This window comes from Cydia strobilella, chromosome Z (genome assembly GCF_947568885.1).
Source record: "Cydia strobilella chromosome Z, ilCydStro3.1, whole genome shotgun sequence".
NCBI classification, from domain to species: Eukaryota; Metazoa; Arthropoda; class Insecta; order Lepidoptera; family Tortricidae; genus Cydia; species Cydia strobilella.
In genome coordinates this window covers 4,153,309-4,177,658 of record NC_086068.1, presented here as the reverse complement: position 1 = coordinate 4,177,658, position 24,350 = coordinate 4,153,309, and the positions used below count along the sequence as shown (strand labels likewise).

The window sequence follows — 24,350 nt, the reverse complement described above, 5'->3', positions numbered from 1 at the left end:
TGGGACACAGTGGGCTCTGAATAATAATAATAATAATAGTTATTTAACTTAATCCAAGTCCATGGCCAAGTCCAATTAACGTTTATTCCTTGTATGTTATTGTGTATTTTTTTTGTGTTTTTTGTGTATTTTAATGTATAATTTCCAATGCGATGTTTTATTGCTTGTGAATGAAATAAATGAAATGAAATGGCGGCAACATATACTTGCCATCATGCTTAAATCAAAAACGCAACTCTACAATCTGGGGACACGGCAGTGCCCCCGCCGAGACGAGCAAAGCGAACCGCAAGGGCACTACCTACTTTTTCTCGACGCGCTTCTTCGTTTTTTTGAACCTTCATAACTTTTGGGTTTCGATTATAAGTACCAGATAAACAACATTTTCGGAATATGATATCAATAGTGGGTCTGGGGGCACGGGGGATGTCAATAGTGGACTTATTAAGCATAAAAAATTTCAATTACATGACTCTTATAAGTACTTTAGACCTTACACCTCTCTCTTAGTGAAAATGTGTGGCTTGGCCGTTTCGGTACTACAAGAACTATCGTATAATAAAAAATAATGAATAGTAAATCAGTTTTTCACCTTACGCCCATGTGACGGTAGCGAAACGGCCAAGCCACATAATTTGATTAAGGTGTAAAGTTTGTGAAGTTAGGGCTTGTAGAGTTGTAGATTTAGAAGCTTGGCTCTACAAGAGATCAGTGGGGCTAAGATGGACGGCTGTCTATCATTTGTCAGTGTCACGCTTTAACAAGTACCTATACGTAAGTGCGAAAGTGACGCATGATATGACAAGTAACAAAAACGCGACCATGATACTGGTGCTGATAACTTTTTGACCGTGCGAATCTTATGGTTTCGTCTTGGCAACATTTTACATGATTTATAATCCCAAAACCTCCCTGGCAACGACAATGTACTTGTAATTTTTTAGCCACCCTTTATAGACCCGTACGGCGCAATCTACTGAGGGTTAGAATATTTGAACAACTTCATACGTGTGAGCTCGCTCAATAATATAAGTCATATTTGACGCCATCTAACGACAATTTATGAAACTAGACTTTAAAATGGATATTTCCGTACCCAAAGGCATCCCAAAGGGTAAAACGGGATCCTATTACTTAGAGTCCGCTGTCTGTCCGTCTGTCACCAGACTGTATCTCATCAACCGTGATAGCTAGACAGTTGAAATGAAGCGCTGGTGGCCTAGCGGTAAGAGCGTGCGACTTGCAATCTGGAGGTCGCCGGTTCAAACCCCGGCACCTACTAATGAGTTTTTCGGAACTTATGTACGAATAAATAAAATAACATTTGATATTTACCAGTCGCTTTTCGAGTTGATGAAGGAAAACATCGTGAGGAAACCGAACTAATCCAAATAAGGCCCAGTTTTCCCTCTGGGTTGGAAGGTCAGATGGCAGTCGCTTTTGTAAAAAACTAGTGCCTACGCCAATTCTGGGGTTTAGTTGTCAAGCGGACCCCAGGCTCCCATGAGCCGTGGCAAAGTGCCCGGACCACGCGAGCAACAGAAATGGCTAAGCAGGCCAGGTGCTCAAATTCCGGGGGGCGCCTTGGTGGAGTGAAGTGTACTCGATCCCATGGCGCTCTCGCAAACGGCAAAGAGGGTGAAACGCCGGAGTGGGTTTAGTGGGTAGGGCCAAGTTCTCCCTCCCCTCTCGCCAGATGAGAGGAGACAGGAGCGGCGAGTCCCACACACCCCCCCATCAATGGCCTTCCCGCGGCCGGGGGGACGGTGCGTAAATGCAAGCCAGGTGCTCAAAACGATCTGCACACAATCTTACACTCCTAAAAATAAACTTATGTTTAAAACATTTTGAGATCTTCACCTCTTAGTTACTTCTTCTTATGCTGACTGTATCAATGGTGTTAGTTTGTGTCTGATGTTTTTGAATATGACAATTTTTTTGAATATTTAACCAAATTTAATTTTTATTTTCAGGGTAAATTTAGGAATGGGTCGATGAAATTAAAAAACTACTTTACAAATAATTCTTATGTATTAACATTATAGAGGCTTACATTATTAGTAAATTATGTTGGAACACCTGCATCTGTAACAAAAACAAAGATTTTATTAACAAAAACAATTGGTAGCCATTGGAACCCCATATATTATTATGTATGCTGGGTAGTTTCTGATATAGAGTTCTAATGAACTGAATGCAACACTGCTAATTACCCGCTAGCAAGCGTGGCTCACTCCGCGATTTCGTCGCGTCGCTACAAGTACATGCGGCCCACACCAATTTTGGTGTCTAGCCATAGTAGCTGCCGCGCACCGCTACGCGATTGCGCCACCTAGCGCTCATATCTGTCGTAATAGCCGTGTTTTGTTAGAGAGTGAACCTTCTGTACCTAGCACTAGTAGTACTATTATTTATTCTTTGCCGCTAGGTGGGTTCATTATGTATAGGAAATGGGGCACTTAAAAGTCTACTCCATAGCACGCAGATGCTGTGACCGAAATTTATTAGAAGAATCATCATCATTATCATCAATTTCTGATACTGGATTGCTGAGCCCCCAATCTTTAAATAAATAAATTTATACAACATTGAACACAGATTGACTAAGTCCCATGGCAAGCCCAAGGAGGTTTGTGTTATGGGTACTTCAGACAAATATAAATACATAGAAAATACCCATGACTCTGGAACAAATATCTGTGCTCATAACACAAATAAATGCCCTTACCGGGATTCGAACCCAGGACCATCGGCTTCACAGGCAGGGTCACTACCCACTAGGCCAGACCGGTCATCAAATTTTCATACTGACGGACTTGCCAAAGCATCTAAAGCTGTCTATACAATTAATAGTCAAAGGGTTAAGTACCCCTGAACTGGGCGCCATTCTCCCAAAGCTCCCTACGGTCCAAAATTAACAAAGTATTTTTTAGGCAAGGTACTTTTCATAAACTCAGAAATAACCTGTTCAAATTGTGAACCATAGTAGTACTATGGGCATGGCACACTGTATCTGATTCGCATGTTTGAAGTTTGAGCAAGACAATGCTATGCGCGTATTATAGCGACATCCCGTTCGCACGTCGGAGCGTATCAACGTGCGAATCGGACGCAGTGTGCCTTGTCCCTATAGCTGGGCCTTCAGAACTTTGAGGATGTGATAGTGAGACTTAAGCTCGGTTCACATTTGTCTGTCGTGTCGTGTTGTGTTGTGTCATGACGCATATCGGTTTCATACATTTAATATGATTGCGAGCACAGTCTGATGCAGTGTGCATTAGGTTATCATAAAATTTAATGCCATAATGGAAATTTCACAAAATATTAATTTATTTATATAAAAAAAAAATCGTTTAATTCACTTAATGGTCCATACATCATAATACATAATAAGTCATATTATTGCCTTACCTATTTGGAACTGTTAGCATTGATGTAGTGGTACAGGATGACCAATAAGAAAATTGAGACTCCCAGAATGTTCGAGAACACGGCCAGTTGGATATCGGTGATCATGGTGGCGGTTTATCTGGAATTAAGATGTAAAGACATGTAAAAAGGCAGCAAACATGGAAATTGTAAAGGGGTATCTACAGGTTATGGTTTGCAAGGAAATACTATAGATACAGGCGATTTGCATACATTTTAATGAGGGAATCAAATGTCCAAGTGTAAATTGATATAAATACTTACTTGAATGGGAGTATTACGCCTTTTATTAATCAAATACAAATACACGGTAATATTTACCGCAAAAGATACACGTCAGACAAATAAATGTCAAATTCTATAAATGTTGCTAGGTGAAAAAATCAATTTTTGATTTCCAAAAACCGATATTTGTGTAGTCCTTTACCACATCTCTATTATATCCTTGCCATGTAAAAAAATTGCAAATTGGTAGAATTTTAATACTATAGTTGGTCAAACCAAATTGGCAGTAAATAAGAACCAAAAAAACTATACTTTTTTTTGGGTGCTAGTACTAGTGTAAGACAAAGATAGTATGATTATCTCTGTCTATCTTTGAAATGAGACAGTCCTTTGACAAACTATATCATAAATCGTAATATTATATAAATTAAGATTATGATAAAATATGTCTTCAGTGGTCAGATAAGTAATGCATTAAATAATGCTTAATAAATAGACTGTAATAGGAAGTTCTTGGTTCAAAATTTTTATTTTACTGTATTTAGTAGAAAATACGTTTTCTACGTGTCTACCTTCATTAAAAACTACGATCACGGATAGATGTCAATGCGAATCAAAATTTTTCGTTGGGTAAAAAACTACCCTAAATATTGATGATTTAAAATAACTAAGTGCTATAATCATCGCTCCATAAATTGTGTTATCAGCTACAATTGCGTAATTAAAAATGTATCTCTCTTCTGTTAGTTCTCGCTTACATCTTCACGATACTAACAGTTGGGAGTTAAAAAAATCCTACGGATGTTATGATGGTCTAATGAGAGACATATCATGGAGCGATGATGGTAAATACATATTACAGGTAATACTATATCATTTGATTAATCTAGATTGCTTAAAAACCGTAAATACGCGCATTTAAGCTCGCTGCTCCTTTATCTGAAGTTATAGTTGTTTTTGTTTTATTTTCAGGTCAACTGCAAAGGTTTAATCGAAATTTTAACACCCGCAGACCATGACATTCGTAGCTTACAGCACATTCCGTTGAAAGACACCTGGTCAGCTAGTTTCCACCGAGAGGGCCACCGAAATGTCGCCATAGGCACGAAGAGCGGTAATGTTTTGATATGGGACACGAAGAACAAGACTATAACGAAAACATTCCCCACTCCCACGCATCAGGCTAGCGTTAACTACATTAGTTATAATGCCAAAAATAATAACTTAGCAGCTACCATGAATAATGGAGAAACTGTCATTTACGGACCAGTTTCTGACATTCCAATTTTAACAGTCAAACTTAATTATTCGAAAAGCGTTTCCGCAATGAAATTCCATCATGAAACATGCTGGTTACTAGGCTTAGCTACAGATGAAGGACATGTAGTCCTACGAGATATTGACACAAATAAGGACAAAGCTTTTTTTGATAACATCCATGCAGCACCTGTTAGTGATATTGCATATTCATTGATTAACAAAGATGTCATGTTGTCCAGTGGTTATGACAAAATTGTTCATGTATATGACATAAGACTCCAAAATGTAGTGTCTACCATCAAAACATCTTACACATTGTCTTCTGTAGCTATAAATGCTGACAATCAAGTTGCTATCGGGACCAGAAATGGAGTAGTCATGATTTACGATTCGAGAGATTTAACCAATCCGTTTACAACTTTAAAAGGTCATAGTGAGGAGGTGAAGAAAGTAGCCTTTCAACCTTCAAGGAAGAAGCCACAATTGAATGAAATAAGCATTCAAGAGGACACTGAATTACACTTGACACCTTGCAAACCGAGCCCCGGAAAACCTTGGACTTCTGACATGTTCCTAATCTCGGATTCACCTAACAAGGATATCCTAGGTGTTTCTGAAAAAACTGAAGATAATAGAGCTGATTCATTCCTAGTACTGATGGGGTTAGACAAGTCTAATGAAGATGATGTAAATAAATCGCAATTTAAAGATAGCAGCATGTTCGAAAGAAATAAAAGATTTGACATAGAAAAGGATATGAGTAAAACTTCAACACCTCTTCAAAATCAAGTCGCTGAGAATTTAGAGTTTCAGTCTCCCATTTTAAACGGAGTTCCTGATGATGGGAGACCACTAAACTTGATAAACGGAGAAAAGGAAAAGATTTCGAGATATGATTCTGGTATTGTTGACGAACTTAAAGATTTCATTGAGCTCAGTCTTGCAGATGTTGCAGAGGATAATAAGAACTATTTCCTACACATCATGATGGTTCTGACGAAGCAGAGGCTTTCGTTGGAGAGACAGATGGCAGCCATGAGTTCTCAGATCTCGATGATGCAGCAGAACCAGAATGAGTTGATGGATGCAAATAAGAGACTGGTCTTGCAAGTGGAGCAATTGAAATATGCTGCTAACAATAATCTTTAAACTATTGCCATCGACTTTTACCAATTGTAAAGATCCATTTTTTTACCCAATAGAAGATAAATCCACACAGAGGCTGGCCCTGATATAGCCTACCTAATCTCATTGTTATAAATATTTTGTCTCTCTCTGGTTCTATCTTAAGCTGTTCTCACATTCGGCTTGTGTCCTGTGGTGGTGTGATAAAGCCTTTACCTTAAAGTGATGGACAAATGTGTTCTTTTAATGATAAAGGGTATACCATGCTAGTATGTTATGAATAAAATAGCTATGCTTAATTTTACTACTTCTGAATATTGTTTTTATTGTAATTTTGTGCTTATGTAAGTAAATCTTCTTATTGTGTATCAGGCAGGGCACATCCAGATGTACGGTAATTATAGTGCTTGTAAATAATTAGAATACGTGATTTTTACAAGGCGCTGTTTTATTTAATTTTTTTTAAATCATGTAATATATACTTTGACCGACATCCACTGAAACCTTGAAGGATATAATATAACCAAATGGAGTAGCCATTCTGCATCTCATGAACCGCGATAGTTAGACAGTTGAAATTTTATAGACCTCTGATATTTCAGTCCAGTGTGAAAGGGCATATCCCGAGTGCAGCTCGGTCTAGTCGCAAATTAAATTTAGTCAATTAGCATAAGCATAGAGATGAAGGTGCAATTCAACATTCCATATTTTTGTGAAAATGTAAATAATTTGTCAAAATAAAGTTGTTGGTTTGTCCTATTGTTGTTGTTTTTATGCACATACTGGTGAAATCCCTTCCCAACGAAAATTTCCATATAATATCCCCACGGGTAGAGAAGAAGGAAAAAAACCACGTTTTCACATCACCAATTCGAAATAGGGGTTTTTCTTCCCTGCTAGGAGGGATCAAATTGGCACTTTTCTTCCCTGCTAGGAGGGATCAAAGTAACACTTTTCTGTTCTAAGACACTATTTAAAAAAAAATGCACATTATTTTTTTAGCTTAAATAATATTTTTAAACATCATAATTACCTCATAGGTGATGTGAAAAGCAGTATGTGTCACATGGTAGCAAAATTATTTCCATCTTGGGCGTAACACACTTGAATCCCTCACTAAGCTCAGGATTCTACTTTAGAATCCCTCGTTACTCTCGGGATTCTATTATAGAATACTTCGCTTCGTTTAGGATTCAATGTACGCCCTCGCCATAAATGTCATTTTGCTCCCTTGCGACACAATCTACTATTCTGTACCAGGGGCGGGGTCAGTTGACGTTTAAATAACACTTGCATTGCAGTCTGGTCATCAGAATCGCTGCCAACTTAGCTTGGTTGGTCTAACTCTAGTAATCTTTACACTACGGAATATGTTATATTCTGTAATTATTATTTTTCCCCTCACTAGCTCGGAAAGCCGTCTTTTATCCTTTAAAACAAGCAGGGAAAAACGCATTTTATCCACTAGTGGGGAAAGTAACTTGACCTTGGATGGAGCGTGTTTAAGTAGCTTGACAAAAATAAAACGTAAAACGCTCATAATAATGGTTCGTTCGATATTAATTATCATTAAATAAATGGTTTGAGAATCTAATAAAAAATACCAGATTTAGCTTTATTTAATGATTTTAAGTCATAAACCTTCAAATTCCATAATAAACGTTTGTTTTTTAATAATTATGTTAAATATAATTCTGAACGCACAAGTTAAGTCGATGCAATTTCAAAACGCATCATTGACATTTCATACGTCAGAAATGTCAACATTGTCAACAAAAATTTTACTTAAAAACTTCTCACGTAACAGTACAGAATTTCCAGTTTTTTGTTATAGTATCGTAAAAAATGAGTGATTCCAGTTGATGAAGATGATCTAACGCCTGTGGATGTTGCACTTTACTCGCTATAGTGAGGGGAAAAGTTTTGTGTTACACACGGGTGCAAATGTATTTTACGTCTCGTGTGTTAAAACACTCGCGGGTAAAATACAACTTTGCGCCCTTGTATAACAAATAACTATTTTTGTGTTAATAATGTTGGCGTGTGCATGTCATTTGTACTATAAGAAATGGCGGTCTACTTTATTTTATATGTTAAGGTAATAATATTATAATGGGGTTGGCAACTGTCAAAGGTTTGCAGAGATGGCGCCATCATAGCTTGCCCCTTTTTCTATGAGATTTGGCTTAAAGGGCTGGCATCCAGGGCATTAAAAAAAAATTGACACAATTCTAGAGACTTACAGGGCAAGCTATGATGGCGCCATCTGCTAATTATTTCGACCGGCCAACCCCATTGTAATGCAAGTAATCGTTAAAATGACATAAATAAAACTCCAAATGAAACAATTTTTAGTGAGGTTTATTTTCTTAGTAACAATCTAATAAAAACAGTTGATTATCAACAGACATTGCTCTATTAGCAGTGATGGATGAGAACTTGTGTGGTGCGGCTAAAACACCACAGGAGAGGAGAGATCTATATTTATATGCACCTAGGTACATTTTCAATTATAAATGAGATTGAAATCAAGATTATCGTATTAGAATCAGTCGTTATACTTATAATCAAAGAGTTTGATTGTAGAAGAGGTAACATGGCTATGACTTAAGAGGCCATAGTCGATTTTAGAGCAAACATTTTAAATTGATAGATTAAATTATACACGTTTTGTTACGTAATATCTAAATAACAAGTATTGGTTTCTATTAGCACGTCTTCTCATCTTGCCTTTTTAATAATGAGGTCGCGAGCGTGCGTCACCGGAATATATGAAAAGAAGGGGCAGTTTTTAAAAATTCATCAAAAATTTATGGTGGTAAATTATACAAATTGATGTATAAGAATAGTTTCAGCAAATGTTGTAGATTGTTTAAGTATCAAAATTACGTTGAAATTAAGTAGATTTTCAGAGAAATTGTCACTTGTTTTGAAGTAATTTCTGGAGAAAATTGATTTCTTCTAACTTTCATTTACACTACTTCAAAGTCATAATAATAAAAATGTAGTCTGATAAACGTCAAGTACAGTATATGTGTAATACAAAATTACCATGTTTAGCCGTCCAAACCTTACGAAATTTACATATATATAAGAGCGACAAAATCAGTGCTTTACGCGCGTTTACCTAAACGTCAATCAGAAAAGCAAACATTACTAATTTAGTCTGTTTTCAAAAATTGATCTGATAAAAGGTAAGATAAGAAGACGTGCTAATAGAAACTAGTACTTGTTATTTCAATTAGGTAACAAGAGGTGTCCAATTTCACCGACTAAATCTATCAATTTTACATTTTTGCGACTAAAATCGACACCGGCCTCTTAAATCAACACCTTACAATAAAAATGTGGTAATTGTACACTTATGCGTAGACTTATAAATAGAAAAAGTAATTAAATCACGCCATAATAACTACCAACCAGTTTGATCAGAGTTTGGTTGTAGAAGAGGTAACATGGCTATGACTTAATTGTACACTTATGCGTACTTATAAATAAAAAAAGTAATTACCTCTTGTAACCTGGCTATGATTTAATTGTACACTTATGCTTACTTATAAATAAAAAAAGTTATTAAATCACGTCATAATAACTAACCAGTTGCCTCAAAACTCACACATATTGTCATTCTGTTGCCAAAAAAAAATGCTATTGAAATCGTTCTAGTGTAAGGTGTACGCAAAAAAAAACCGTCATGTTTTATTTCTAAGGTTTAGATATAGTTACTAGACTAGGCGTATCAAGTTGATATCCAACCTTTTTAACTGTTATCACAAATTCACGTCCTGGACACAGGAATCTGCGTAATTCATTATCCCATTCTTTCACATCATCGGCCGTGCAATAGATAGCCATTGCCGGTTTCAAAAAATAATATTCCCTAGACATTGTTTTGAGTCTTGTTGCATCCGTGTAGATGTCGGACTACCCAAGTCGACTAGCCGAGCAACAGCTTTTTTCCCTGGAATAATAACATCTGTTATAACCGCTCGCTCATATCTGAAATACCAGTCGGAAAACACAGCTACTGCTTTACCAGGCTTCAAGTTTTCAGCAGCAAAATCCTCCTCTGCACGATAGTATTGTGTCATGTTGTTTAACTCTTTAATGTATTGTTTGTGATCTTCAATTTCACAAACATAAAAACTTTTTGAAGAGTCTCCTGATTGAACTCTAACACTTAAAGTATCTCCTACTTTAAGTTTTTTGTATGTATAGAACAGTTTTAAGTGGTCTACGGTGGGCATTCGGCTTATAACATTGTTCCCGGTACCCAAACATGTGTAATGCGTTAACGCCAACATAGTTGAAATGTCCTCAGGGCTTGTATTGATCAGTTGAACTACGTATTTGTTTCCAGTTTTTCCTTGGACTATCATTTTAGCTCTTTCGTCACCTACATAGAAGACCATAGCTTGAATCGCTTCTTTATCAAAATAATTATTTTTCTTTGGTACACAAAGTTCTAGTTGACAATGTAAGACGAGAGATGGCACTGGGCATTCAATTAATGGCTTCCTCAATTTTGTTATAGCAACAGCCTGCTCGGTAAACCCATAATCTAGAGCGAATAAGTCATATAAAGTTGTTTCATTCTCATTTCTTATGTTACTGATTTCTCCTCTAACATGATGTTTATTTATTTTCGATTTAAACACAACAGTGCTACCCAGTTGAAGTTTTGTTGGGTCAGCGGGTCCTTGATGTTGTTTTAAAATAGGCAAATAATCTCTGAAAGCTGTTGGACGGACATAGAAATCGCCAGGATTTGTTATATGTGTGACGTTCACCCAATGTTGTGAGCCGATGGAATATTGAGTAGTACATAGTTGTTTCAAAAAAGTTATTAAATCACGTCATAATAACTAACCAGTTGCCTCAAAACTCACACATTGTCATTCTCAGTTGCCAAAAAAAAAATGCTATTGAAATCGTTCTAGTGTAAGGTGTACGCAAAAAAAACCGTCATGTTTTATTTCTAAGGTTTAGATATAGTTATTAGACTAGGCGTATCAAGTTGATATCCAACCTTTTTAACTGTTATCACAAATTCACGTCCTGGACACAGGAATCTGCGTAATTCATTATCCCATTCTTTCACATCATCAGCCGTGCAATAGATGGCCATTGCCGGTTTAAAAAAATAATATTCCCTAGACATTGTTTTGAGTCTTGTTGCATCCGTGTAGATGTCGGACTTAATACCCAAGTCGACTAGCCGAACAACAGCTTTTTTCCCTGGAATAATAACATCTGTTATAACCGCTCGCTCATATCTGAAATACGAGTCGGAAAACACAGCTACTTCTTTACCAGGCTTCAAGTTTTCAGCAGCAAAATCCTCCTCTGCACGATAGTATTGCGTCATGTTGTTTAACTCTTTAATGTATTGTTTGTGATCTTCAATTTCACAAACATAAAAACTTTTTGAAGAGTCTCCTGATTGAACTCTAACACTTAAAGTATCTCCTACTTTAAGTTTTTTGTATGTATAGAACAGTTTTGGGGGTCTACGGTGGGCATTCGGCTTATAACATTGTTCCCGGTACCCAAACATGTGTAATGCGTTAATGCCAACATAGTTGAAATGTCCTCAGGGCTTGTATTGATCAGTTGAACTACGTATTTGTTTCCAGTTTTTCCTTGGACTATCATTTTAGCTCTTTCGTCACCTACATAGAAGACCATAGCTTCAATCGCTTCTTTATCAAAAGAATCATTTTTCTTTGGTACACAAAGTTCTAGTTGACAATGTAAGACGAGAGATGGCACTGGGCATTCAATTAATGGCTTCCTCAATTTTGTTATAGCAACAGCCTGCTCAACAAACCCGTAATCTAGAGCGAATAAGTCATATAAAGTTGTTTCATTCTCATTTCTTATGTTACTGATTTCTCCTCTAACATGATGTTTATTTATTTTCGATTTAAACACAACAGTGCTACCTAGTTGAAGTTTTGTTGGGTCAGCGGGGTCCTTGATGTTGTTTTAAAATAGGCAAATAATCTCTGAAAGCTGTTGGACGGACATAGAAATCGCCAGGATTTGTTATATGTGTGACGTTCACCCAATGTTGTGAGCCGATGGAATATTGAGTAGTACATAGTTGTTTCAAAAAAGTTATTAAATCAGCCTGCTCGGTAAACCCGTAATCTAGAGTGAATAAGTCATATAAAGTTGTTTCATTCTCATTTCTTATGTTACTGATTACTCCTCTAACATGATGTTTATTTAATTTTTAACAAGCAGAACTGTCTGCGATCAATCCTATTAAGCTTAGAATAATTTAAAAGTGGAAAAATTACTGCCTTGGGTGAGACTTGAACTCACGGCCTCTGGATCAATACTCCAGCGCTCTGCCAACTGAGCCACCAAGACCTCATCCAAAGTCAGCAAGTATCCAAGGCAGTAATTATTGCACTTTTAAATTTATTCTAAGCTTAATGATGTTTATTTGTTTTCGATTTAAACACAACAGTGCTACCTAGTTGAAGTCTTGATGTTGTTTTAAAATATGCAAATAATCCCAGAAAGCTGTTGGACGGACATAGAAATCGCCAGGATTTTTTATATGTGTGACGTTCACCCAATGTTGTGAGCCGATGGAATATTGAGTAGTACATAGTTTCTGCATCAGGTTTGCCAGAGACAGAGAGGCAGCCATTTTTATTGGTTACCTAAAACCAAGGAGACATTAATTAAGACACATTTTGAACTAATTTATTGAGGCAACACACTTGGATATTAAGAATGTTAAAAGACGTTGAATGCCGTATCTTAATGGAAAAACATTGTTAATCAACACTAGTTAGTCTATTTTTTTCGGTACTTATTTAACAAAATGAACAAAGCGACAGCACGTGCTCCGGTTCACCTAGGTATCGATGCGCGGATGTGGTGGACGCTGATCTGCGCGAGCGCTAGGTTTAAGACTGTCGAGAAACTGCACAGGACCGGGATCAGTGGCGAGCAGTCCACAAACCACTAAGTTATTTTATTGGGCATGAATATTCTTCAAGTCTTAACTAAGGACAAATTTAGAGGAAAGCAAAAGAAAGTTTAATTACTAATTAAATTACTTTAGGTGCTGTAATCCAGTAATTAAATCTCCTTTTTTGCGTTTTATACTTACAATCCACGCTTTTTCGACAGGAAGTCCTCAGCTTTCAATGTTAACCTCTCGTGTGCCGGGTTTTTTTTTAATAGTTTCCGTACGCGGATCTACGTTCCGGCATTTGATATTGCATTTTGTTAGCACTTTATATTCTGTACTATTTTTATATTATATAGTATTATTCCAAGCTTAACAACGTAACGGCTTAATAAAACAAAAACAATATGGCTAATACTGTACCAACATAAGGTGATTGTAATGTTAGTTCCAAAGAGTAGTATGACTGTACAGTCTGGCAAAAAAGAGTAGAAATTAAAGAGTTACAACACTGTAGTGTCATCCTGTTTTTCTTAGATTGATTTGAAAGGGAACCCTACGGTGCCACTTTTTAATTTCTACTCTTTTTTGCCAGACTGTAAAGCGCTCCAAACTACGCGGCGCGAAGCCGCGAAAGCGAGTGTGGAGTCGATTTCGCTGACTAGCGAACTAGACTCCACACTCGCGGCTTCGCGCCTTGATTCGCGCACGAGTGTGGAGGGCCCTTAAAGCCTTTACACACACCATCGCACCGCACCGCTACCTTGGAGCAGTTCTAGGAGTACTGACGTGGTCTTCCACACTATCGCACCGAACCGTCAAAACGGTGCGATCCTCTTTGTCTTTGTTTAGGGACCTCCACACTCGTGCGCGAATCGCGGCGCGAAGCTGCGAACGTGAATGTGGAGTCTAGTTCGCTAATCAGCGAAATCGACTCCACACTCGCGTTCGCGGCTTCGCGCCGCGTAGTCTGGCGCGAGTTTATGAAAAACATGGAAATATGCGACACTTGTCAAGACTGGCGCACGTGTGCGGCAGTCTGTAAAGGGCCCTCCACGCGAGTGTGGAGTCGATTTCGCTGATTAGCGATCTAGAATCCACACTCGCGTTCGCGGTTTCGCGCCGCGATTCGCGCACGAGTGTGGAGGGCCCCTATGCGTAAACGTGCGGCATCCTCCCTGATGCGACGCGTGTGCGCCAGCCCCATCAGCCTCCTAGGTGTAGTGGCCAGCAGGCTGTATGCTGGATTGTCCGTTACAACACCACTGGATGAAATTACATGTCCGGTGACAGATTATGCAGAACGCCTGCGGCGCCCTTCATACTAAAAGGTCGAGCGAAGTCCGACATTCAGAGCGCGTGAATCTTACATACAGTGCGCCTGTGACGCCCTATGCACTAAGGGGGCGTTCAAATATTACGTAACACAATTTTCGTAGATTTTTAACCCCCCCTCCCCCTACCTAAAAGATAAGTAACACCCAAGTAACCATTTTCACCTAAAAGTCACAATAATGTTCAGCGAAGTATAATCATAAAATTTAAGAAGTGAGCGTACGTGTAAAGGTCTCTCCACACTCATGCGCGAATCACGGCGCGAAGGGATATAGGCGTGAATATGTATGTATGTATGTATGTATATTATTTAATAAAAAAACATTGTTACGTAACGCCTTGCTCCAACCCCCCCCTCCCACCCTGTAACGCATCGTTACGTTTTACAAGACCCCCCCCCCCCCCCCCCCCCCACCCCCAAAATTGCGTTACGGAATATTTGAACGCCCCCTAAATAGTCGAGCTTCTCAATGGTAGAATTCCGCTTTCAAAAATAAAAAAAAAATTACACACAGTTTTATTTCACACTCCCATATGCAACGGTACCCCAATATCTTTCCATATAATAACAAAAACAGATAAGAGATTCTCTAACAAGAGTACATGAAGGATCGCCCCGTCTTTCACCCTTTAGCCCCCTCTACACTCATGCGCGAATCGCGGCGCGAAGCCGCGAACGTAAGTGTGGCGTCAATTTCGCAGATTGTTCACGCCAGGGATGTTGCGAATATTCGCATCCGCAACCGCGAAACTTCCGCATTGTTTTCAACATTGAGTGTGGAGGGACCTTAAAACTTGGCTTGTTGAGCGATCGTTCTATAGCCCCATAGACCTAGCATTACATAGACCAGCTATACGCGTGCGCCCGTAAGGGATAGACATAGATGACGTCATAAACGTGGGGATACCATATTGGTAAAAATTACCCCAATATTTGATATCACGTTGGGGCGATTACCCTGGAGGCAAAGTTAGCTTGTTTGACGGTATTAAAAAATTGTTAAATAAAATGTCAATGGGCCGTTCTTTTTAGGCGTATAAACAATGAAATACCTCCTATAATTCGCGCAGGTGGTACAAAACTAAACATGTTTAGTAAATAAAACGTAAAATAAAATGTATTATGGGTTTTAATTTAAAGAAATCACAAATCGCAATCATACCAATTAATGTACACCACATTTAATCTTCACAACATTTGTTTATTTATTTTTTGGAATTAGAAGTACGAAAAAACTTCGAGGTCAAAATTACCCATAAAATTATGATATTTTCATCTGGTATCCCTAACATGATTGTTATGCAGCTAAATTAAGAAGAAGTTTAAAAATGGCTGACCTCCGACTCCTACCTACCTACGTAATTTGGGCGGATAATTTTACAAATAATGTTTTGTTAATTTGCGTAAATAATTGTGATATTTTTATTGAAATCGTTTGATTCTACATTGCTTTGAGTGTAACGTAATTTTACGATGTTATTCTCACATATTGCGTTAAGAGGAAGGTGTAAAATACCGTACTTACGTGTGAAAGGTTATGATCTCATATTTTTGCTCAGAGCGGCTATTACAGGCGATTACAGAACAATTCACCAGTATTTTATCAAAGTTCAAGCATTCAAAACGCTAACCATCACTATATTTCATAAGAGAAAGCACAATTTCATACAAAACAACGATAATTAAACAAGCAACGAACAAACATGACATGTCACGTACTTATTTGTTTGCCACAACCTCGGTTGTGGCAGCGGTCGAAAAGTGAAACTATGACAAGGACAAACAATAACAGCGCTTTCTCTGCTACTCCTACTGAAAGATACATAAGACTATCCCGTTCGGTCATTTTCCCCCACCCCTCATGACCGATCCAGTTATACTAGATTCATGTATAGCCCGCTCCAGACTACGCGAAGTGAACGCGAGTGTGGAGTAGATTTCGCTGATTAGCGAACTAGACTCCACACTCGCGTTCGCGGCTTCGCGCGCGATTCGCGCATGAGTGTGGAGGGCCCTTATAATATTGAAAAATGTCTGACTGATATAAACCTACGCAAGTAGCCCTCCCTTCAAGTGGCACCGCGGATTTGCGCAAAAGCAGAAAAAAGCAGTCACGTGGCGAATGGCGGGGTCCCGTTGGGTGGCCAGCGCAGATTAAGATAATTTTACAAAATCGTCGATTTAAACTTTTCTATGTTTTAAAGTATCACATATCGTTAGAATCAGCGTTAAATAGGCTATTTGAATATAGCAATTAAATTATTATAATGTTTGACCTAATCAAACTCTGGAAGAATGACAGTATGGATAGTCTCCATGAATGACAGATTTCCAGTTTCCTTATATTTTCCATATTAAAAATGCTACCACCAAAAAAAAAATTATGATTGGAGGTAATTTCCTATTTAATTATCAAAGCACGTCTTTCATTTTCAAGATTAAATCATTAAAAGGGACCTAACATACAATTTATTTTACAAAACAACCCCTTAAAAATGAAGACTGAACTCGGATTAGGCGGTCGCTCCCGAATGAATGGTCCTCATCAACAAATTGTATACCAAGGGTTTCTGTGTTTCTTACGGTATATTATCCTTGTCTAACTTGCTACCTAATGTTGGGCGCTAGAAGATCGTAACTATACTTAAATGTGTTCAATTTCACCTCTAAATACGGCAACACCTCATTAACCAGCCACTGGTGGGCCGCCAGTTTACTGCTTTTCGATCCGACCCTTCACGGGTTGACCGCCACTTGAAGGGGTAGCTAATGTATCTTAATGCTAATGTATCTTAATAAATTTATTTTTTATTTAATGAATGTGTCGTAATTTTAATTTTTAATGTTATTTGTATTAGTTGTAAGTTGACATGTAATTATCTAGTACCAATAAAGAATGAGTACCCAGGTAGCATTTATACGTCATTATGACGTCCGTTACGTCATTGTGACATATAAATGATGTCATTATGACGTCGCTGACGTCACTGCTACCTGAGTATGAGTATGTACACTCAATAAATGTAAATATACGGGTTAGACTCGACGAGCTGTATGTCTTTCTCGAGCTGCCGCAGCTCCTGCTCCATCTTAACCTTCTTCAGGATCTTCGGCACCGTGTCTGTGAGCATCGGTAACTGGAGGAACGCCTTCTGCTTCAGCTGCCATTTGGTTTTTAGGTCCTAGAATAACACAAATACCTTGAATATTTAAGTGGGGCTCCCATACAACAAACGTGATTCTTTTGACGTTTTTTGCGTAATGGTACGGAACTCTTCGGCAAACAAGCATCGGTGGCGTAGAGTGAGCTAATCTATCTCTCTCAATGTGTATTCTTAATTTCTCAAGGTACCTAAAGCCCCCCCCCCCCCACCCCTCCTCCCACACACCGTGCGCGAATCGCGGCGCGAAGCCGCGAACGCCAGTGTGCGGGGGCTTAATAAAAAGGGGCTTCCACGAGTTCCACGCACGCCTAGCTACGCCACTGACAAGCATGCCTATAGTCCGCCAGCGACGTCCTTATGACGTAATAATGCCGTCATTATTACGTAATAATGCCGTCATTATTACGTCATTATGACGTCGCTGACGTCACTGCTACCTGGGTAGGTTACGGTAGCATTGAGCTACATTACTTGACCTTAGCTGAACGTATCAAAATCCCTCAATATACATTTTCCTCGTACCTTAAGCAGTTTCTCCCTCTCCTCATCAGCGAGTTGCTTGCACACACTCTCCTTATGATCATCAGCATACTGTATGGCTTCCAGCTGCTTTCTAATTCTCTTGTTACGATGCACCAGGTAAGCCGGCATACGCCCGAAGTCCGGTCGGAGACAGTATTCCGGGACTTCACCTGAGCCCTTGATCTTCTTTATGTGACCGTCGCGGGTATCTACTAATCTGAAAACGTTAATGTTGGTCAATAAGCTTAAGATGTGATGCGCACACACACACACATCGCACTGACGGTCGCGCATATAAAATAATATAACTTTTATTATTCTTGTAAACCTTATACCTACCTGCATGCTTGACCACTAAGCTGCTTTTTAGGTTAGCTAATCGGTAGTGACCCTGCCTTGATGCTTGAGGTCCTGGGATCGAATCCCGGTAAGGGCATTCACTTCATTGTTCATGACGAGCAATCGTAGGTCGAAATAATAATAAAAAAATTTTTTTAGGGTTCCGTACATCAAAAGGAAAAAACGGAACCCTTATAGGATCACTCGTGCGTCTGTCTGTCTGTCCGTCTGTCACAGCCTATTTTCTCCGAAACTACTGGACCAATCAAGTTAAAATTTGGTATACATATGTAAGTTTGTGACCCAAAGACGGACATGTAACGTAAACAAATGAATTTTAAACACGGGGGCCACTTCTGGGGCGTAAATTAGAAAATTAAAAAATAAAGTTTTTCAAACTATATCGTGTTACATATCAAATAAAAGAGCTCATTGTGACAATCTCAAATATATTTCTTTTATAATTTTGGGATATACAGTTTAGAAGTTATTCAAGAAAATAGGCAAAAAATGACTATTCCCCCCTTTATCTCCGAAACTACTGGGTCTAAAGTTTTGAAAAAAAAAAATTAGATCTTTACCTATAGATCACATGAAATCCTATTAAAAATGTGCAGTCAAGCGTGAGTCGGACTTAATTACTTAGTTTTTATTCAGACCTGTACGGGTTTTTTAAAGATATTTCACTCACGTTTCACATAAAAAATACATTCTTTAAATTGTGTTATGTACGGAACCCTTGGAACGCGAGTCCGACTCGCCCTTGGCCGGTTTTTTTAAATAATACTGTCTACTTCATCAAATAAGACTTATTGAATACCAAATCGCTATATGTATGCCTATAAGCCTATAACATTTGAGGAATCCCACATGGATCCTATCTTCAGAACTGGATTTTATAGGGGATATTACTGCAATGTTCTGCCACCAGAGTGCAGGATTAGCCTTTTTAGTAAACCATAGAGTAACTTATACATACTGTACCTTTAACAGGTTTTTGACAAGTTTTCAGAAATGTTAAAAATATGACATTGATGCATCAAGGCGGTTTGTTTACAGAGGACCGCGAAACGCGAATCCGAAATTTTGCTATCTGCCTCTTTATCGCTCGAATATGCTCTTGCGTGACAGAGATAACGAAATTTCCATTTTGTTGTTTCGCGATAGACCCTCAGATCATGGTAGTGGCGCCCTTAGTTCCGCGTAATATATTCCCTATTGATAACCTCCTCCTTTTTCTGATGTCGGTTAAAAATAGAACGTACAGTCACCAAAACTATTAGCTTATCACTCATATACAATGTGTATGCAGGGGTAACAAGCTAATAGCTTTACTGACTCTACTTATTATACCTAAAACAAACGGTAAAGTCAATGTCATACCTCGGCTCCACGGGTCTACCCTTGACCTTAATGGCTTTTTTAATGTTGAGCACCTTAAAATTGACCTTAGGTTTTTCTGGTCCCTTTCCTGGCGGAGGTCGCCGCGGCACGGCGGGTAAGTCGCCCTTGACGCATTTGTGGTCTGACTTCTTTACGGGTTGACCTGGACAAAGGGAAGTTATCCATATTAATATCCATACTAATATTATAAATGCGAAAGTCTGTCTGTCTGATTGTCTGTCTGTCTGTCTGTCTGTGTGTTCCCTCTTCACGCTTAAACCGCTGAATCGATTTAGATGAAATTTGGCATAGAGATAGGTTGAGTCCCTGAGAAGGACATAGGATAGTTTTTATCCCGAAAATCATCCCTTAAAAGCGGGGTGGAATTGAGATACTTAATGAAGTGTCTGCTATTTTGTGTGCATAATATGCTCAAATTGAATAATTGCTATAAGACTTTCTCCAGGCGCTATTCTTACTCGAGCTGGGGTTACTAAGTCCACGCAGACGAAGTCGCGGGCAAAAGCTAGTTTTAAATAAGTTTTTGTCTCCATAATCCACCCGAATTCAACCCATAGGCAGCATTTATACGTCATTATGACGTTAGCGACGTCATTATGACGCCATAATTACGTTATTATGACGTCGCTGACGTCACTTTGCTACACTACCAGATATCCCCTATCCTTACAATAGCTCCAATGCCCGCTGAGACTGGTTCACGGGTATCTAAATGTATCTATTAATGTTGTACCTGTGAATAACGTGAATTGGTTCCAGCATGCTTTCCACGTAGCTTGTGTGGGGTTTTTGGTATTTAACATACTTACTTACTTACTTCACTGGCTCAGTGACCCAAAAAGGATCTTGGCCTCTGACACAAGAGAGCGCCACTCTGCCCTATTCTGCGCCATTTTACGCCAGTTGGGTATTCCGACTATTCCGAGGGCGGACAGGTCTTTTAGGGCTTCGTCACTCCAGCGGTATCTGGGACGCCCAGACGGACGCTTTCCGCCCGGGTGCCCCACATACGCTCTTCTCACAGCACGATCCTCTCCCATCCTCTCCAGGTGACCAAGCCAACGGAGTCGTGTGGCTTTGATCTCGCCAATTATATTGGGCACCGCAACCAGCTCCTCTAGCTCCCTATTATTCCTGCGCCTCCAAGTTCCATCTTCTAACATAGTTTAACTTAATTTGTTTTAAAGTTATGGGTAGTTTGAAATTGAAGACGGTTATTTGGTTGGCTGGGCCCACGGCTCTCAGTTGATTTGGATTCGTGCTAACAAACGGCCGATTGTAATACTAATAAGTCGAGCTTATTGTAATTGTGAAAACTATTCTACGTTGGAACAAGACAAGAAAATAAATGGGTAAATATCTTCAAGGATGTTGTTATTTTACACATTGTAACTGTTGGATCTTGTTGATGCCCACACCTTATAAAAGACTGCACATATCGGCGGCCGATCGTAAAATCAGGCAGATCATGAAATTCCTAGATATATCGTGCATCGTGAAAATCATAGTCCCGTTCGCTGAGTCGACGGACTCCGCTACGCTGGGTTCCTATTTCTGGACAGTTTCCTCCGGACATCTGAAGGAACCTAATGAATCTATCCTATTTACATATCTAACTGGTTTAATTTGACTTCCGTCAAAACATTACAAAGACATTTTACAATCGGCCACCAACATATAAAATGCAAGATAAGAGAGAACTTACTATATTCATCCCCCTTTTTAAGGAACATGTCTGGAGGATTGGCATTGGCATCTTCCTTACTATTCATTAATTGGAGATTGACGCTAATTTCATTTCTGATCAAATCGAGTGTGGAGTTGATTTCACTGATTAGCGAACTAGACTCCACACTCACGCTCGCGCCTTCGCGCCGCGATTCTCGCACGAGTGAGGAGGGGGCTTAATACCTACTTCAAGATGAAAGAGAACTCACTATATCCTTCCCCCTTCTTAAGGAACTGATCAGGAGGGTTGACAGGCGTCTCTGCGTACCCAAATGTCCGACGCAGTTGGGGGATCTTTCGGGCCTTCAGCTGTTTCTCTAGCTCAGAGTGGTACCTGGTGAACATAGTCAAATATTATGATCTAAAAGTAGGCCAAACATTTGGACACAAGTACAAAAGCCCCCCATTCACACTCCTACCTTGCAGTCCGCCTCGCAGGACTGCGGAGTAGGATATAGCTCACACATTTCCTACATTGCAGTCCTACTTACCAGAGGACCTACCACGAAAGACGAAAATCGAAACTTAGCTATCTGCCTCCCTATCGCTCTTGCGATAAACTAGAATATCTAGTGATAGAGAGGCAGATGAAGAAATAACGCTTTTCGTTTTTCGCGGTAGACCCTCGTGTCGGTGGTCTTGCAATTCCGGTATGTGCTATTTCAAAAAAAAAAAATTGCGATTTTGGTGATTTTTGATCACATACACATCGAATTCCTTTATATACTTCAATAAAATCTGCTAAGCCCGTGTTTTTCATTGTAAACAAAATGGCGGACTGCAGTCCTGCATTAACATTCACAGTCCAATTCGCTACATTGCAGTCCTGCTACGTAGGACGTCAACCCACAGACAATCCTGCGCGGCAGACTGCAGCGGTGGGCGGGCCTTGTAGGACTTGTAGGATCCAAGAGGCATCCTACCTGGGTTTTGTAGGACGCCATGTAGTCCCGCGACCACATTAACAATCCTACATAATGAGGCGGACTACCATGTATGTAATGCTAGGTCTATGACCATGTAGGAGTGTGAATGGGGGGCTAAAGGCGGATTCTGGGTTCATGAGAGTAAAGCTCGCTCCACATTCGTGCGCGAATCGAGGCGCGAAGCCACGAACGCGAGTGTGGAGCGGCGTCGCAGAAAGGCTTCGCGTCGCGATTCGCGCACGAGTATGGAAGGCGCTTAATGATTAATGGAATGACCCCCTGGGCTGAATTAAAACAGCGCTACTGCATCTTGACAATTGCGCGTTTGTATCGCTTCTGTCGCGCGTTGCAAATGCACAAGGGGCCACATGCTGCGATTCAGTCGCATAATGTTCACGAAACGCTGCTGAAATTTGGTATGGAGTTTAAGGCCCGAGGGAAGACAGAATAGTTTCTCAATCATCATCATTATCATTCCACGCAGACGAAATCGCGGGCAGAAGCTTATGCAACTATAAAAGTTGCACGGACCAACAGTTGGACCAATTGTCACTTTATATTGACGTCACCATCATCACCTTTATCTCTATAATACGTACGTAAACACAACATTAATAAGTAAAAGTAAACAAAGTTTAATCACTAGAGAGATTAGGGTCAGAGTATAGCAAAAGGGGCCCCATTTTAGGACAGAAATTTTTCATAAAAAAATTTATTTCTCATTTTTGCAACTTTTTTGATTAGAACTTTAAAGAACACATTAAAATAAGCATCTTTTATTGATTACAATTTTTTGATTAACTTGCCCGTTTAAGAACTACAGCGGTCCAAAGGGGGCGCAACTGGACTTAGAAAATTTCTCATATTTTTTTTTAAATTTTCATTTTTGTTTAATTTTCTTTTCCTATCATATAAAATGCGTCAAGATAAGCATGTTTTATTCTTTGAAGTTTTTCTTTCAGATCGGTATTTACCGAGATAATTGTGTTCGAAAGTCAGTCATTTTAAACAGAAAATTTCGGTTTGCAAACAAGTTTGTCCGCTCTTTTTTCCCCATTCTGTTTTTTAACCAGGCGTTTATTTTTTCAGTAGTTAATTTAATCACACGCGTATGTCCCAGACGCTTTTTTCCCCAAAGAGTAATATTTCCGAGAACAAGCCCTTCTTATCCTGAGCCGACGGAGCCCCGCTACGCGGGGCTCCTATTTCTGGGCGGTTTGCCCTTCGGGCATCTGAAGCTACCTAACGAACCTAACCTACCTATCTATCGACTTAGTGTGACTATCGTGAAAACATTACTCTAGTTCGTTAACGGTCAAGTTTATAAAAAAACTTCAATCAATAAAATATGCTTATTTTAGCATGCCCTATATGATTAAGTAATAAAAAATATAGGTTATATTGTTATTTTTTTTCATCGTAAATTTTCTAAGTGTCTGGCTCCTTAGTAAACCCATGGCCGAACTCGCAACTTCAGATCGCTCTAGTTCCTAAATGATCAAGTTTATAAAAAAACTTCTCTCAATAAAAGAGGCTTATTTTAATGATTACTTGAAAATAAAAAAATAAAAAGGAGCAAAAATGCAAAAAAAAAAATTTGCTCGTAAATTTTCTGTCCTAAAATCGGGCCCCTTTTGCTATACCCCAACCGAGATTAGTGTAGGTACGTACCTAAAGTAAAAAATAATAGGCAAATTGACTATAGGTACGAGTATGGATATTTTCTTTAATTTAGGTTGGTCATGTAGGAATGTAGGAGGTATTTCACAAACCTGGGTGTCTTCGGCGGTTCCGGTGGAGGTTTGTCGAGAATGGTGTAAATGACTTCGTTGTGGTGTGCGATTTCGACTATCGACATGCCTTTACCTATATAAAATAAGTAGCAAAAATATAATAAGATTTACCGTAAATATACTAAGGCCTAACGCCAAACACCACCGGTTTCCATGGAAATGAGTTGA

At 39.1% G+C, this 24,350-nt stretch overlaps 3 protein-coding genes, 1 non-coding gene and 1 pseudogene across 4 annotated transcripts; 1 reads left to right on the top strand and 4 right to left on the bottom strand.

Moving 5' to 3' along the window:
• Positions 1–3,404: 3,404 nt before the first annotated feature.
• On the bottom strand, positions 3,405–3,563 carry LOC134754130 (dolichyl-diphosphooligosaccharide--protein glycosyltransferase subunit 4). Its single transcript, XM_063690208.1, has one exon. The coding sequence runs from the start codon at positions 3,514–3,516 to the stop codon at positions 3,412–3,414; it is 105 nt and encodes a 34-aa protein (XP_063546278.1). The 5' UTR covers positions 3,517–3,563; the 3' UTR covers positions 3,405–3,411.
• Positions 3,564–4,288: 725 nt separating this feature from the next.
• Positions 4,289–6,796, top strand: LOC134753905 (uncharacterized). The gene is made up of 2 exons (XM_063689869.1): positions 4,289–4,516; positions 4,627–6,796. Exons 1-2 carry the CDS (start codon positions 4,382–4,384, stop codon positions 6,061–6,063), a joined length of 1,572 nt encoding a protein of 523 aa, XP_063545939.1. The 5' UTR covers positions 4,289–4,381; the 3' UTR covers positions 6,064–6,796.
• A 1,597-nt stretch (positions 6,797–8,393) lies between these two features.
• Positions 8,394–13,275, bottom strand: LOC134755062 (uncharacterized; annotated as a pseudogene).
• On the bottom strand, positions 12,345–12,417 carry Trnan-auu (transfer RNA asparagine (anticodon AUU)). Its single transcript has one exon. It is a non-coding gene; the product is annotated as a tRNA-Asn (tRNA).
• A 4,019-nt stretch (positions 13,276–17,294) lies between the features above and the next one.
• On the bottom strand, positions 17,295–24,341 carry LOC134753870 (enkurin). Its single transcript, XM_063689827.1, has 5 exons — positions 24,162–24,341; positions 21,673–21,797; positions 19,715–19,877; positions 17,993–18,209; positions 17,295–17,488 (listed from the first exon to the last, which is right to left on the bottom strand). Exons 1-5 carry the CDS (start codon positions 24,245–24,247, stop codon positions 17,321–17,323), a joined length of 759 nt encoding a protein of 252 aa, XP_063545897.1. The 5' UTR covers positions 24,248–24,341; the 3' UTR covers positions 17,295–17,320.
• Positions 24,342–24,350: the final 9 nt, after the last annotated feature.

What these genes read in the sequence shown, in the direction of transcription:
- LOC134753870 (XM_063689827.1), bottom strand. Translation starts at nt 24,247, where the DNA reads ATGTCGATAGTCGAAATCGCACACCACAACGAAGTCATTTACACCATT. An exon ending in GAACCGCCGAAGACACCCAG is followed by an intron (nt 21,798 to 24,161) that starts GTTTGTGAAATA and finishes TATGTTCACCAG; the next exon opens with GTACCACTCTGAGCTAGAGA. An exon ending in TAAGAAGGGGGAAGGATATA is followed by an intron (nt 19,878 to 21,672) that starts GTGAGTTCTCTT and finishes CCCTTTGTCCAG; the next exon opens with GTCAACCCGTAAAGAAGTCA.
- LOC134754130 (XM_063690208.1), bottom strand. Translation starts at nt 3,516, where the DNA reads ATGATCACCGATATCCAACTGGCCGTGTTCTCGAACATTCTGGGAGTC.
- LOC134753905 (XM_063689869.1), top strand. Translation starts at nt 4,382, where the DNA reads ATGTATCTCTCTTCTGTTAGTTCTCGCTTACATCTTCACGATACTAAC. An exon ending in ATGGTAAATACATATTACAG is followed by an intron (nt 4,517 to 4,626) that starts GTAATACTATAT and finishes TTTTATTTTCAG; the next exon opens with GTCAACTGCAAAGGTTTAAT.